General features: G+C 32.5%; 2 protein-coding genes and 1 pseudogene across 2 annotated transcripts; all 3 read right to left on the bottom strand.

Annotated features, from left to right (window-relative positions):
* Nucleotides 1-1,972: 1,972 nt before the first annotated feature.
* LOC129316019 (11-oxo-beta-amyrin 30-oxidase-like) lies at nucleotides 1,973-4,761 on the bottom strand. The gene is made up of 5 exons (XM_054960248.1): nucleotides 4,405-4,761; nucleotides 4,020-4,237; nucleotides 3,343-3,593; nucleotides 2,667-3,054; nucleotides 1,973-2,541 (listed from the first exon to the last, which is right to left on the bottom strand). Exons 1-5 carry the CDS (start codon nucleotides 4,697-4,699, stop codon nucleotides 2,113-2,115), a joined length of 1,581 nt encoding a protein of 526 aa, XP_054816223.1. The 5' UTR covers nucleotides 4,700-4,761; the 3' UTR covers nucleotides 1,973-2,112.
* Nucleotides 4,762-7,406: 2,645 nt separating this feature from the next.
* LOC129316737 (F-box protein At1g80960-like) lies at nucleotides 7,407-9,836 on the bottom strand. The gene is made up of 3 exons (XM_054961124.1): nucleotides 8,859-9,836; nucleotides 8,617-8,754; nucleotides 7,407-7,727 (listed from the first exon to the last, which is right to left on the bottom strand). The coding sequence occupies exons 1-3, from the start codon at nucleotides 9,834-9,836 to the stop codon at nucleotides 7,407-7,409; spliced, it is 1,437 nt and encodes a 478-aa protein (XP_054817099.1).
* Nucleotides 9,837-13,125: 3,289 nt separating this feature from the next.
* LOC129316736 (11-oxo-beta-amyrin 30-oxidase-like) lies at nucleotides 13,126-15,038 on the bottom strand (annotated as a pseudogene).
* Between the last annotated feature and the right edge of the window lie 339 nt (nucleotides 15,039-15,377).

The raw sequence follows: 15,377 nt of genomic DNA, 5'->3' as shown, positions 1-15,377 counted from the left end.
TTATGCCTTTAGTTACATACCCCCATTGTTTAATAAAAATATTTTAATTTAGATATAGATAAAATAAAATGGTGTTAACGCCTACAAAATGAAACAAGTGCAGATAACATCATCCCCTAGATATCATGTAATAAAAATACCATTTACATTTTTCATGGTGTAACGCATAAGCATTTCATATGATGAAGCGTGTTTTTCAAAGTGGCATATCATTCCAAGCATGCTTCAAGTCTGATACTTTTGTTAAATGCAATGATTTCTCTGATACATTGAAAAGAAAAAAAAAATGTTTAAATTTATTTAATAAAAAATAATTATGCCTCTAGTTACATACCTCCAATGTTTAATAAAAATATTTTCACTTAGATATAAATAAAATAAAATGGTGTTAATGTTTACGAAACAAGTGCACATAACATCATCCTTAGAAATCACATTTTTCATGGTGTAATGCATAAACATTTCACATGATGAAACATGTTTTTCAAAGTGGTTTATCATTCCAACCACGATCCGGGTCCGTTACCTTTTTTTTTTTTTGGTTAGATGTAATGATTTATTTGATATATTGAAAAGGAAAAATGGTTCATTTAATAAAAAATAAATATGCCTTTAGTTACAATAAATACCCCCATTATTTAATAAAAATATTTTAATATAGATATGGATAAAATAAAATGGTGTTAATGTTTACAAAACAAGTGCATTAACATCATCCCTAGAAACCACGATTCATGGTGCAACGCATAGGCATTTCACATGATGAAGAGTGTTTTTTTAAGTGGCCAACATCGCTCTAAGCACGCTACGAGTCTATTACTTTTGTTAAATACACATGATTTCTTTGGAATATCAAAAAGAAAAAATGTGTATTTAATAAAAAATGATGATGCATTTAGTTACATACCCCATTATTTAATAAAATATTTTAATTTAAATTTAGATAAAATAAGATGATGTTATCGGTATAATATGGCATGTATTTTAAATTTAGATAAAATCACACGCCTTTATTCTTTAGTTAGATCCTAAAATATTAAATTAATAACAGTTAAGTCCTGACAAAATTTGTTAAAAAATAAATTGAAAATATGGATCTGGATAATTATACATTTAAGAGTTTTAATTGTAAATAAGTATTTAAATATTAAATGTAACTTTTAAATTGTAACATGAATTTTTGTTTTCAATTGTTTGAATTGATATTTATAATTTAATTTTAAAAAAATTTTGTTGAGAATCTAACTATCATTAATTTAATCTTTTAACATCTAACTATCATTCTCCCAAATTTTAACTGTGGGCTTATAGTCAAATTTTAGCAGCCACCATGAAGAAATGTTACAAGGGTAAATGAATGAAAGCGTGTGATTTTATACTTGTTTCAATGAATAAATTTATTTTTTTAAAAAATAATATAAATATTACTTTTAACATTATATTTAACATATAAAATCAGAGTCACATTAAATTAATCATAACTAGTTCAACCACAAATTGACCACAATCTAATTACAATCTAACCATTATTTTTGAATTATTGTCTTATTCGATTCAATAACTAGCCCAATTTTATAGATACGGATAAAAAATGTATCTTTTATTTGCAGTCCTTGTGTGTAACACAATGTTTTGGAGCTTAAGATGGTGAAAGATTACAGGAAACTTATTCTTCAAAAACGCCACTTTTTGCTTCTACCGCTTAACCACATAAACTAACGAACTTCAGCTTTTGACATATATAATCATGGATTTTCTTTTAATTTGATAAAAGATCAAGGATATTAATTTTATGTTTTCTATAGCAATTAATAACTCTTCCATCATTCATTTATTAGGCTAAAAGCTGCACAGGCTTAGTGGGCCCTCAAATGCTTATCCTCTCTTGTAGGAAATGATCATATAAACCCCCCAGTGTGGCCAAAAAATGATTGCAGTTATGAGATAAATCAAATCACAAATTAGTACCATATAAATATAAATTCCATATCCATGTCATTCTTTTCTAGTTTTGCATCACTCGCCAAGGAGACTAACATGAAACAAATTTATTATCATCATAAATAACTCGAACTAGCTTAATAATCTAAGCACCATGCAAATTCTGAATTCCTATAATTTACGTAGAATGATATGAACGCCATGTCGAGGCTGAATAGTAATATTGAAGACAGGGGCATGAGAATATGCTGGGGAAAGCTCAAACCAGAAGCGTTGTAGAATGAGTGACAGAACCATCTTGACCTCTAACAAAGCAAAGTTTAGTCCAATGCAGATTCGAGGACCCCATCCAAATGGGAAAAATGCTGCGGAAACACCTTTCCCTGCCTTTGAGATTCCTTCACAGAATCTCTCTGGTTTGAACTCACTAGCATCATCCCCCCAAATTTCTTTCTCATGGTGAAGCATAAGTATTGGCAGCAGAAGTTCTACTCCAGCTGGTACAAACAAATTCCCAAGTTTCATGTCCTCTTTAGGAGATCGTGTCAACCATCCTACCGGAGGGTATAACCTCAAAACCTCGTACAAGATCATGGTCAACTGCAGAAACAAAGTGCGTATATAATTAAGCCTCAGCACACAGTTCAGCTGGATATATTAGTTAGTTCCATATGATTCAAAGAGGGTTATTCGATGTACATGTGCCTCGTATACTAATTACTCACAATCTTAAGGCGACTTAACCCATCATGGTCTGGATTTTGGTTGCCAAAGACTCGTAGGACTTCTTCCCTTGCACGTACTTGCCAGTCAGGGTACCTACCCAAGAGCATCATCGTCCAAGCAAGCATAGACGAAGAGGTTTCTTGGCCGGCGAAATAGAACAGCTTGCATTCCTCAATCACATCTTTCATGCTCAACCCAACGCTGTTCTTGTTTCCTTGTTCTAGAACGTTCTTGCGATTGGACTCTAAAAGTAGGCCTAGAAGGTCACTCTTGGGGTCTTCACCTGCCTTTATTGCTTTCTCCTTCTTCTCGATGATACCCATCAGAGAAGATTTCACCATTCTATCAATTTCCTTCATCCTCCTTTTGTCCTTAGCGTGTATCACACTGCAAATTGATTTCATCTCACTACTATATTTGCATATATGATATTCAACTTTGGAGCTTAATCGTTCAGTTCAGATATCAAGTCTGCTAGAAAGTTAGCTACTTTTAAAACTATACATGAAAATATCTATTTGTATTGCATTATGGTGTGTTACGTTCATATCAGTATCCATGGCCCGTAATAGGTCCTTTAAATACGATGGAAAGTGAGTGGGTGAAACAGTGGTTATCAAGAACAACCTAAAAATTAAGTTCTTCCAAGCGGAGTTAGATATATAGTAATCTTACCTCCACAATGGGCTGTGATATATGATTACATTCTTCATTAACAGATCACCTTGCTCCGAGAGAAGTTCGAAGATTTTTCTACCTTCTTCATAGCTACTTCCAAATGCTGTTCGAGAAATAGCATCCTCCGTGAAATTCTTTAACCAGGGCCGTACATCCATTTCACATGTTCCATCTGATGAAGAACACAACATTTTTTCCCATTTCCTTATCATGTCATTGCAGCTTTGGGAAAAGCTTGGGATCAGGGCCTGTGGCAAAATGAAGAATTCAAAAAAGAAAAAAGAAAAAGGAATTCTGTGGATATTCTTGATCAGTGGTTCTCCCTTGACATAATATAATGTATAAATCATCAATACCTGTTTAATTTCGTATGTCTGAAGTAATTCTGACTTGAAGTCTAACTTTTATTAAGTTTCAAAATAATTGTTGTCTGAAAATTTCAATAAAGAGTTAATTTTTTTGGTTCTGTTTTACTCTATTAATTAAAATAATGGTAGGTGATCGAAATTTAAATATTAAGGGTATATTTTAGTCGAATATAATTAAATTTTATTATAACCGCTTAAGCCATTAAATATTTTTAAAAACAAAATCTGTATGCATAAACTTAATTGAACAAGAATTATTTGAAAAGGGGTGGAGTAATTAATTTCAATCAGAAGAAAAGAAGGAACCTTCAACTGCTCCAAATGGAATGCAGGATTGATGATCTTTCTATGCTTAGCCCACTTGTGATCCTCATAGTTTGCAACACCTGTGGCTATATACTTAGCAATAGGAATTGCTTCAGGCTTGGGGAAGTCATAGCTTCTGTTAAGCACCTCCTTTACTTGCTCTGCATCCATCAGGATCACCCTCGGCCTCGTTCCAAACCACATATATGAATTCTTACCTGCACTCAGTTAATTGTTATTTACTAAGTTATAATTCTTGAAGCAAGCCAAAATAAATATTCAGCCATTTTTTATTCCTAGGTTTACCAACGTCAGTTATTTTGACTGGTTTTCTAATCAGCCATTTGTGTGTGTTTGTGGAGAGAGAGAGAGAGAGGAAGCAGACCGTATTTGTCGACCAAGTTGTGGACAAAAGAGGCGACATAGGGAGGTAGATCGTGGGAATGAGAAGCCATGGGTGTGGATGTGACTTCTTGTTGCATCTTAACCATTTCCTGCAAGTCACCGATCCATAATCTATAAGGATTGGCTTTAAGGCCTTGCTTTCTGAGCTCTCTATCCAGCCTCCTAGGGTTCAGCCACACCCACTTTACCATCTTCCATCCCCATCTAATCACTGTTACCGTTACGGTGATCAATAATGTGGCCACCATTATTGCTGACGCTGACGCTTCAAACATATCTTCCTGCTGATCTCTCTCTGTCTCTCTCTCTCTCTCTGTCCTGCTAGCTTGATGTATTAATGTGTCTACCTGAACTTGGTAAATCTATATATAGAGATCGATCTCGCGACAAAGAAAACTGGTGAGTCGAAGAGTCCTTTTTGAGTTTTAGAAGTTTATATTGAAAGTCCTTGTCAATTGAAATCACTCTACTGTGTTTGTATATGAGAAGGTCAACTGTTGTGCTTAGTGAAAACGTGCGAATATAATATGTGAATTTTGGAGTTTTCCTTCTCGTCGAATAATCGAAAAGGAATCTCAATTTTAAATTAATCCAGTCCTTCCTCAGAGTCTACGTATATATGGATATCATCTACATCATGATCATATCAACCATAATTGCGCTAATTTATTTCGTTAATCGGTTTTAAAATTCATAAACTATCGCAAGAAATGGAAGGGCAAGAAATGGATATTCTATCCCTCTCCCACACACGATATGGATAAACTGTTGGAACATACATGAACTTTATCATTCATGGTTGATATTTTTCCTGTACAGTGGCGGAGCTACATACATTTAAGAGGGGCATATGCACCCCTCAATTTTGAGGAAATTATAAAAGAAAAGTTAATATTTTATTATTTTACCTTTTCTAGCTATAAAATTTTAAACTTCTTAAAATCTGGATCCTTTTTTTTTGTGAATATTTTAACTTAAGCTCAGTTATGAATTCACTAAATTCAAAACTCTAATATAATTTTTAGAAAAGAATATTCTTAGTTATTTAATTTTTTTTAAATCTCTAGTTAATTATTATATATTTTTATATATAAATAATATCATAAATTAGTGACTTATATGAAAGGAAATATTTTTAATAACATTTGATAATAAGTAGGGGACAATTATAAAATGTATGATTATTCAAAAAAAAATTAAATTTTTAAAATTAATGTGCACCCCTAACACAAAATCCTGACTCCCTCGCTGCTCCTACACGTTGCGGAAATAATGCATTCTTAAAATGGACATATATATGCAAGAACCTTAATGCTACACAAGCTAGGGCTACTCATCTATGTTGATTAGCCTATTGCCATCGCTTAGTTTTTTTTTTTTTTTTTTTTTTTTTTTTAAGGACTAGTTCTAGAAATGACATGACCTGACATGTATCTCCCAACAACCCCATTCGCCTTCACTTACCAATCTTCGCCGTTACCCATTACTTGTAATTTTTTTAAATAGCAAAAAAATTAGCATGAGTGATCATGTAACCTTTGACTTTATTTTTTTGGGCCGCCTGAACACCTTAGCTAGTTAGTTGTCATACAATTTGAATGAAAACGATAGATATACAGCTGGGTTCCTAATAAACAAATTTTAAAAAATAAAAGATAATGATTAATAAGAGTCCACTTGTTTTTAGCTTTTTTCATAAAAATTTATTTTTTAAAAAAAATTATTTTAAGTTTTTATTATATTTATTTAAACTTTTAAAAATAATCAGAATGTCAAAAAAAAACATATTTTTAATTATTTTAAGAAGCTATTTTAAAAAGCTTTTAAAAATAATCTAATGTGATAGATGAAAGAGAGTATTTAAAGAGGCAAAATATGTAAAGATATTATAAAAATTTAAAATAATATAATAATAAATCATTTGTATAAAATAAAAATTAAGAAAGATATCATAAAATTTAAAAATAACTAAATAATAATAATTTTTTATTATTGTAATCAAACAAAAAATAATGCCAGCTTTTTATAAAATATGTACTGAAAATCACTTATTTTTTTATTCTTAAACAACCTCCCCTAAATTTTTTGAATGTGCGAAATGACGATAAAACCTTGGGACAATCAGCATTGTTGAATAATACATAATAGGCTAATTAATTGATCACGAAGTTTCGTTTAAAAGAAGTTTATTTGGACACGTAAAGATGCATGGCAACCGTAATAATAAGCCACAAAGGAAGAATGATATTTAGATCTCTTGCGGCGGAATTATTACCACTTTGATCTCTACTTAAAAAAATTATTAACATGTCATAGTTATCAATATCAAGAAGAAATTATGTGCTAGAAACAAGAGCAAAAGTGTAATAATTTCTTTACAAGAGACTTAAATGTCATTATACATGCCCCACTAAAAATGCGACTTTTCTAATTTCTTCTTCTCACATATATGTACTGAGAAAGGCCTAGAATGTGTCAATTGATATTCCAAAAACATTGTAAGAACATTGCTAACAAGGTTACGGTCGTGTCCAACAAAACAATACGATGTAATATTTGTAATAATACAAGACAATAGCATAGCATTTCTTTCTTCTAATTTTAAAAATTTAACAAATCAAAGATGCTGCAAATATATCTAACCAACCAACAACCATACATGCATTAATAACATATAATCATTTCAACTCACAAAGCACGAGTAATAATTCTTGCTAAACGCAGCCTTCCTCATGATTAACAACACGCATTGTGCTGAGGACATGCATAAATTACTTCGCAACATGACTAATCGAGCTTTCAAGAACAAACAAAGTTAATTGCTGTAAAGAATCATTGCATGTATATAACATAAATTGAACTCAATCATTTCCAAGTGTTCAAAATGGTAACAGATTGGAAACTTAGTTATAAGTAATTAGAGCATTACAATCTCAGAAATTTCAATCATACTGATTGCAAGCACATCACATACAATAATTATTAATTATAAGTAATTAGAGCCCTATGTTGAGTTTCCCAGAGCTCTTGCATTTCACTGTGTATCCTAACCTTGAGGATGATGGAGAGATCAGGGGAAGCACTTTTAAGACTGAATAATCTTTGTTGATCTATAGGTTGACGGCACAGAATGGTAATTCTTACCAACTTCCTGCCTTTTGTTATTATGTGCTTGAGAAATTCAAATTCCTGTTTATTACCTTTGTATCCCCTCAAGTACACAAACTTCAAGTGGTCACGGATGCAGTTACAGGCAACTCGAAGATCCCAGTAAAAACCTCTATTGATAAATTCATTGCGAATCTGTGAAACAAAAACAATCTATAATCTATTAGTAAGGGCATAACTATATTTCTACTTGAACTAAATTGTTTGGCCTAGCTTGCCATGCTAACAATTTCTCTATCTTTTAACCTCCCCCACAAGTCACAACACATACCCTCCTTGAAGTATCAATTTAGGGATCGAACCAGTACTAGTCTTTCTGGGGCGATCTATATTTTGATTTGACTATGATCTTTTACTGAATCTTGTAAAGAGATAGGATGCTGGCACTAACAAAATTGACTTTTCACATAAGTCATCATATGAAATAGTGATTGCAGAGAGACATTAGTAGATAGTAAAAGCGAAAAAGAGTGGACTACAATAGAAATTTGCATTCAATGAATTAATATTCAATATTTAAGTGGCACATTGGGCACCAAACTAGCTAAACGTGATAAGTAGAAATTTAATTTCAGCCTCGAGGTTCATTTGGATCCTCTCCATACTCTCTCAATACATCTCTCCCAACCCAATCACAGCCAATAATTTAATTATTGTTTTGGTTTAATGGTGTGAAATTGCTAATTATGGCATTACAATAAATAAGTTATTCACTATCACCACTTGAATATTTATGAAAATAAGATCATAATTCTTATCAATGATAACCATGAAATTAATACTATATTTATTTTCATTTTACAATTAACAACCTTACACCGTTAAACCAAATGAATAATTATAAATTGGTATATGAGATTAGATATAGAGAGATGTGTTGAGGGAGAGGGCATGGAGAGGATCCAAATCCCTCCCTTTCCTTCCAATATCGGGTAAATTAAATATAAACTTAAAGGTTCGTTGTTCATGATTGAATACAACACAATAGAATTGAGAGCTAGCTAGCGAAGTTAATGTCACATACCGGTAAAGTGATCTCGAGAGTTTCCAGACAGGTGCATAATCTCATGAAGGTTGAAACCAGACGACAAGCTTGTGTATCATTTAAATCCAAATCAATTGAGAGCTTTGACAAATGCTTGAAAACATCGCTCCTAGAATACTACAAAGTGAAAATGAAGAAACAATTAGCACCACGACACAATATATACTTATATATATATATAAACAGGAGACATCACAACACTAATTATCTAGAGAACTTACCCAAAAATGGCGGTAATTACCCAGAAATTCGGAAGCTTTGAGAACATGTCTCCCTGCTGCAAGAATTGATCCAATTATCGATTTGTCGTAAGAATGGATAACCCTCAGGTTTGGAGAATAAATTTTCAAACTCCCGGGACGAGTTACAGTGTCGAGGAGTAAAAGCCCGAGCTTTTCGGCAAAAACAACTATTTCATCAAGTTGCACTGCATTCAGTTGCAAGACCTTCAAATTTGGATTATGGATTTGAAGTTTCCTAAACCCAAAAGACTCAATCAGACTAAAGTTCTCCAGCCCATTAGTGTTCTCCAGAATTCCATTGAGGATTTCATCTTCTATATAAACATTCTTCAGAATCAATGTTTTGAGATTTTCACATCCCTCAAACGGCTCAGAACTATTCAGTGTGTAGTAAATGAACTGCAGTGAATCGAAACCTGAGAAAATCCCCTGTGGAAAATTAGGTTTTGATTTCCTCTCACCAGCTTGGTTAAGAGAATTCTCGAATGTTCCGATGTCAAATAACTCACACTCTAGGCTTAAATTTTTCGTGTTTTTAAGCTTTACCAATTTAACCCAGGACACCACTTCCTCGCAAACAAGACTATACGGGAAGTGGGTGAATTTACTGCTGCGTAAATCACCAGAGTGACGAATCAAGAGGACAGAAATCTTCAGACCATACCGCATGAGATTTCGATTCAAGGCCATACTAAGTGGTGAGTCACGATCATAGGCTTCTTCAGGGTTTTCTCTTTGAGCTAAGGGCATGATCATTCGTTTCCCATCAATATCGAGATGGGGAGTGAGACGCCATATTCCCTTCCATTTCTTTGAAAGCACGCTCGTTCTAACAGCTTCGTCAATCGGAAGCTTGGAAATTATGAAGGCCAAGACCTCGACAGGGAGTTGGCTGATGAAATCAACCTTCTGAGATGCTGCTTTGGCCCTGGCTCTTGATCTGGTCATAACCACCATTTTTTTCTGCAGAGAACTGGATCTGGAAATTCTGGTTTGAGTCAGTGATTTTCAGAGGCACTGATGAGAGGGGTGGGTGAGAGGAGGAAGAAAGAGAACCTGAATATAAAGCAATTAAGTCGACCGTTTCTTGTCTGCATGAATGACACGAGGCTGTGCATGTATATACAGATAGACAATTGTCTGTCTTATACATTTTTCTGATTTTGGTAATGGCTTTTAAATTTGAGTTAATGCCTTCTTTAGAGAGTGACAAAATATGTATATATACTTATTTTTTTTCTTTTTGTAAGTTATTTTATTGGTCAAGTGTATCTCATTTATCAATTTAGTTTTTTAACTTATTTTTATTAATTTAATTCTTTATATTTTCTTAAATTATTATGTTAGTTTTTCAAGTTTTGAGACATACAAATTAGTCCTCCAATTAATTTAATATGTAAAGTATATTAAAAATTTAATAGGTATATATGATAAAATGAAAACAAAATATCTTTGTTTTTTATATTCTTCTTCTTTTGCCTCATTTTCTTGTTATATCTTTCTTGTTTTCTATTGCTCAAGTCTAAGAGACATCACTTTATTAAAGATAATCTTTGTTTGAGATATGATTAAATATTAAATGTGAACATATATTCTAACGGAGGGAGATTCAAACATTGATTCATCACGTTATAAAAACTAACCCCTTTCACTTGATCTAACCCCATTAGTTCTCCTAGTTTTCTTATACATTGTTTTTTTTTTCATTTTTCTTAAATAATTAGACTCCCTGTCGTTAATTTATATATCATTACCAACCCAATTTTTTTGTTATCCTTGTTAGCAAACTCAACATTATCTTCCATTTAAATAATAAAGACAAAATCAGTAATTGAAAGAAACTTAAGAAATTAAATAGATAAAAATATAGTAACTTGAGATCAAATTAATAATTGAGACAAATTCAGAAATTAAAATCTTCATTATCTCATAATTTTATTTAAAAAATTAATTACAAAAATAATTGTTTCTTTCCTAAGAGTTCTCTGTAATATTTGACATCATTTGATTTTCTTGATGACATGTAAAGATGCATATTTGTTCTAATCAATTAAAATTTAGAATCAACACTATCCGATTTTATTATATATGTATGAATAGATTAGCAAAGTGGACAATATTCTTATCCACTCACATAGGCGCTTGGACAGATAAAGAGATGAGCTAGACATTCCACCATTTAAATACTGCCTGCGGGAGGTGGTTTTCCTATTTGATATACTCGTCTAAGGAAAAAGAGAAGAGAAAAGGAAGGCATTTATATTTATATTTACCTTAATTAATACCATGTTTGGATTTTCGATGCATGGTTTGTTCAGTATTTGAAATTATGATTAATTTGCTCTCTGTTGTATCCAAAGGGAAAAAAGAAAGAAATTATGATTGATTGTATTAAATTTTTTGTTCTTCGAACTTACCTCCTCCTAATTTTTCGCCTTTTTTAGTGAAAAAAAAAAAAGCAAAATGTCCACTAGCCAATTTTTTTTTTGGTAACCATATAGTTGGATCTTGAAAGCCCAGTTTATCGTTCGTTCCACCTTTTCGGCCGAAAAAGGCTCAGCCTTAATTGGCTATAAAGACTCTGGTCCACAAGCCCCATTTTTAAAATCCAGTTCTTAGAAAAAGAGATCTAGTCTTTTTTTTCAGCCATCTAGACCTTATTATGAGGACTTATAATACCAATTGTCTAAATGGTTAAGAATTTAGACAGCTTAACTTGAGATTTCATGTTCGAATCTCAAGATATACAGACGAGCAGCTGAGCACACAAAATATGTCTCGCCAGTGGTACCTGCAAAACCACCACATTGAGGACCCAACCTACACAGGGATCCAAATTAGTCTGGAATGGGGTGGGTAGGTAATGAATCCAAAATACCCACACTCTTCAGGATATCGGGTGAAAAATCAAAAAAAAAAAAGGACTTATAAAGTTATTCCTATATTTGTTTATTTTTTAAATACAGAATTAACAAATGCAAATATAGTATGTTTAAATTATAATATTTAAATAACAAATCATAGTTTGTGGCAAAAAAACAAATTATATATTTTAAAAGGATAAATAGAAAAAACAGTAAATTTATTTTAAAATTTGATAATTCAAATTTAAATAAGGAACTAAAATATATATAATTACATTGAATTAGTTAATTTTATTTTTCAAAAAACATCAAATTTAGATCATAAAATTACACTAAAAAATCACGCCATAAATTTTAATAATTTGTTAAATTTTAAATTATTTAATATGCATTAAAAAATTAAAAATAGGCTGGCCCTAGGCTCTTTAGGATTAAGTCCTAATGAGCTCAACTTATAAAGGTTCAAACTCAAAAGTCTGATTATCATTTTAAAGCTAATTATTAAAGTCTGACCTTAAAAAATAATTAAATAAATGAATAGGCATCCACCTTGTTTTTCCAAATGAAAAGTTAGTTTTAATTAAAATGATATATAAATGAAAGGAATTATATAACTAACTTGAAATATTTTTCCCCAAGTTAGAAATATTCATTACTATATCAGTGTTTAAATGCTTGTGATTTTGGTGAAACTATTTGCAGTGGATATTAAACTAGAGAATGCAATCCAAGTCGTGTTAAAAAACTCGAGCATTAAATCATGATAAAATGTATGTGAATATATTTCAAGAATGTGAGGCATGTAGCGAGGGGAGTTGGGTTGTCGAAGGAGCTTAATTAGTTTATTTTAGGATCTTGAACTAATGGTGCAATGAAAATTCGAAAGCTACTTATTTTCTCCAACTTCAATTTGATTGGCTACAATGTCAATTGTCGCCTCTAGCATCATCCATCGTGATGCTTTATTTTGCAATTATTTCCAAATTATTACTTGAATAAATTACAATTAAAGCTCAACTCAATGATTGGTCAAAGATATAAAATGTTGTTTTGTATTTCCTTACATATCTTCCAAGTGAGTCACGCCAACCACTCTCATCCAAACAGCCCTTCTTCATGAAAACGATTTCATGCACAATACTTTTATCGTTTGTCTTATTTTATTTTATACAATATTGGTAAATGAAGAGATCAAATGGCTAGAAAAAGTGAAAAACAGAGAGGACGGCTATTCAACAAAAGTACGAAACAGGGTACTCTGCCTGCTGCCTTGAATGGGGCCGAACAATTCGAAGCTATACAGCTCGAAAAGACAGAATAACTAACTAATGCAGGCAAATCAAACATTTCATGGTTCATTTTCTAAGTATGAACAAGTGGACTTGTGAGTATTTAAATTTATCCCATAAATAGAATTATATTATAATTTATGTAAAATGACATGAACCCCATGTTATTATGGCTGAAGAGTAAAGACATAGGTCGGAGCATGAGAGTATGCTGGGGAAAGTTCAAACCTAAAGCGTTGTAGAGTCAAAGACAGAGCCATCTTAACCTCTAACAAGGCAAAATTTAGCCCAATGCGGATTCGAGGACCCCCTCCAAATGGGTAAAATGCAATCGAACCACTTTTGCCTGCCATTGAGATTCCTTCATTAAATCTGTCTGGTTTGAACTCATTGGCATCATCACCCCAAATCTCTTTGTCATGGTGAAGAATCAGTATTGGTATGAGAACCTGTGCACCCACTGGTATTGATAAATTGCCAAGTTTCATGTCCTTCCTTATTTAGAGAACGGGCCACCCATCCTACTGGTGGGTATAATCTCAAAACCTCGTACAAGACCATCGTCACCTATAACGGCAAAGTATGAACATTTATTACCTTGTAACCTTAATTAGGATAGAACTATATATAGAAGATACTTACAATCTTGAGGCGACTTGGTCCATCAAAATCTGGTTTCTGGTTGCCAAAGGCTTGCAGTACTTCTTCCCTTGCACGAGCCTGCTAATCAGTGTGCCTACTTAACAGCATCATGGTCCATACAAGCACAACTGAAGTGGTTTATTGACCTGCAAAATAGAACAGCTTGCATTCCTCATCCTCCTCTTGTCTTTAGCATATATAACACTGTAAATTGATGTAATCAGTACCTATATATAGGTTGCTGAGTAATGTAATGATAAGAAGGAAGGCCATTGGATGAGTCAGATATCCACAGGCACAGGCTTAAAATTGCTTCCTAGTCTAGCTATTGAGATATCAATCTTAACTCCACAGAGGGATGGGCACAACTAGGAACATATTTTTTACAGGATATATCAACAACATCTTGGTATATTTTTATTTAGAAGTTCGACTTGCTCTGTGAGAAGTTCAAATATTTTTCTGCCTTCTTCATAGCTGCTTCCAAATGCTGCTCGAGAAATAACATCCTGTGTCAAATTCTAAAGCCATGGCCGTACACCCACTTCACATCTACCTTCTGATGAAGACAACATTTTTTACATTTGCAACAGAATCTGTGGCAAAATGAAGAAAATGAGAGTCAAAGTTCTCAAATAACATGTGTGCTTGAAAAAAATGTCTATGACTATAACGTAATTTATATTTGAATATCTTCTTTTTAAAAGTCAATTGAACAAATTAAAATTTATTTAAATGATTTGATTCAAAAATTAGTTAAGATGTATAATTACAAAAATGGACATGAGTTTTATTTTATATATTTTTATGACTAATTTGATATTTTTTAAAAAAATTAAACCTAAAAATTTCAATTTTTAAAAAAGTAGATTATCCAATTTGTACAGATTACCTCTGAAACATTCCTTGCCGGCCCCTTCTTCTCGTCCTCCCTTCTTTTCTTTTTATATGTCCTGTCTAAAAATGATCTAATTGTATGGTTTAGAGGTCTGTCAGACTTTTAAATATTTATGCATGGTTTAATTTATATAGTATCAGGTATCTAAATGTTTAAAAAGACTCAAATGCTTAAACTAATCCAATCATGTTGTCCATATATCATTTTATTCATAAGATATTTTGGAATCAAGTGCTTGATACAGGGGATTAAGAATCTGAAATTGAGGGCCTTATCTCCCATATGGCATCTTCTCTGTCACTAAAAGATCTTGAAGGTTTGTAATACTTTCTTGGAACTTGACTTTCATAACACCTCAAGATCAATGATCTCCTCACCAAAACAAAAAAACAAAAAAAACAAAACAAAACAAAACAAAAGAAAAAATAAACCTCCATTGTTGCAGCAAGCCCTTGCCAGCTTCCATCTGTCTAAAACTAAAGGGAGGGTCCTATGCTAAAGGATATAAAGCTGTGTCATTGATGCTCTTCGATGTATTTGTACAGTAGGACCTGGCATAACTTACTAAGTCAATAAGCTTAGTCAATTCCTGCAAGCCCCACTTGACACACAATGGATGTCAACGGAGTTGTGCGATACCTCAAACGGACAATCAACTACAGACATAATGTTAGACTAGCAACATCTCTCACTTTATTGGTCTTTGATGGTGCTGATTACAGGAGAGGCGTTACCGATAGATGAATAACAAGTTGTCTCAAGATCTACAAACAAATGGGTTATCAGTCTGCTCTAGGAATTACAG

Source organism: Prosopis cineraria, unplaced genomic scaffold (assembly GCF_029017545.1).
Source record: "Prosopis cineraria cultivar Desert tree isolate PC_DT_omini unplaced genomic scaffold, ASM2901754v1 PC7, whole genome shotgun sequence".
NCBI lineage: Eukaryota > Viridiplantae > Streptophyta > Magnoliopsida > Fabales > Fabaceae > Prosopis > Prosopis cineraria.
Note: the sequence above shows the minus strand (reverse complement) of the source record. Positions and strands in the feature narration are given on the sequence as shown.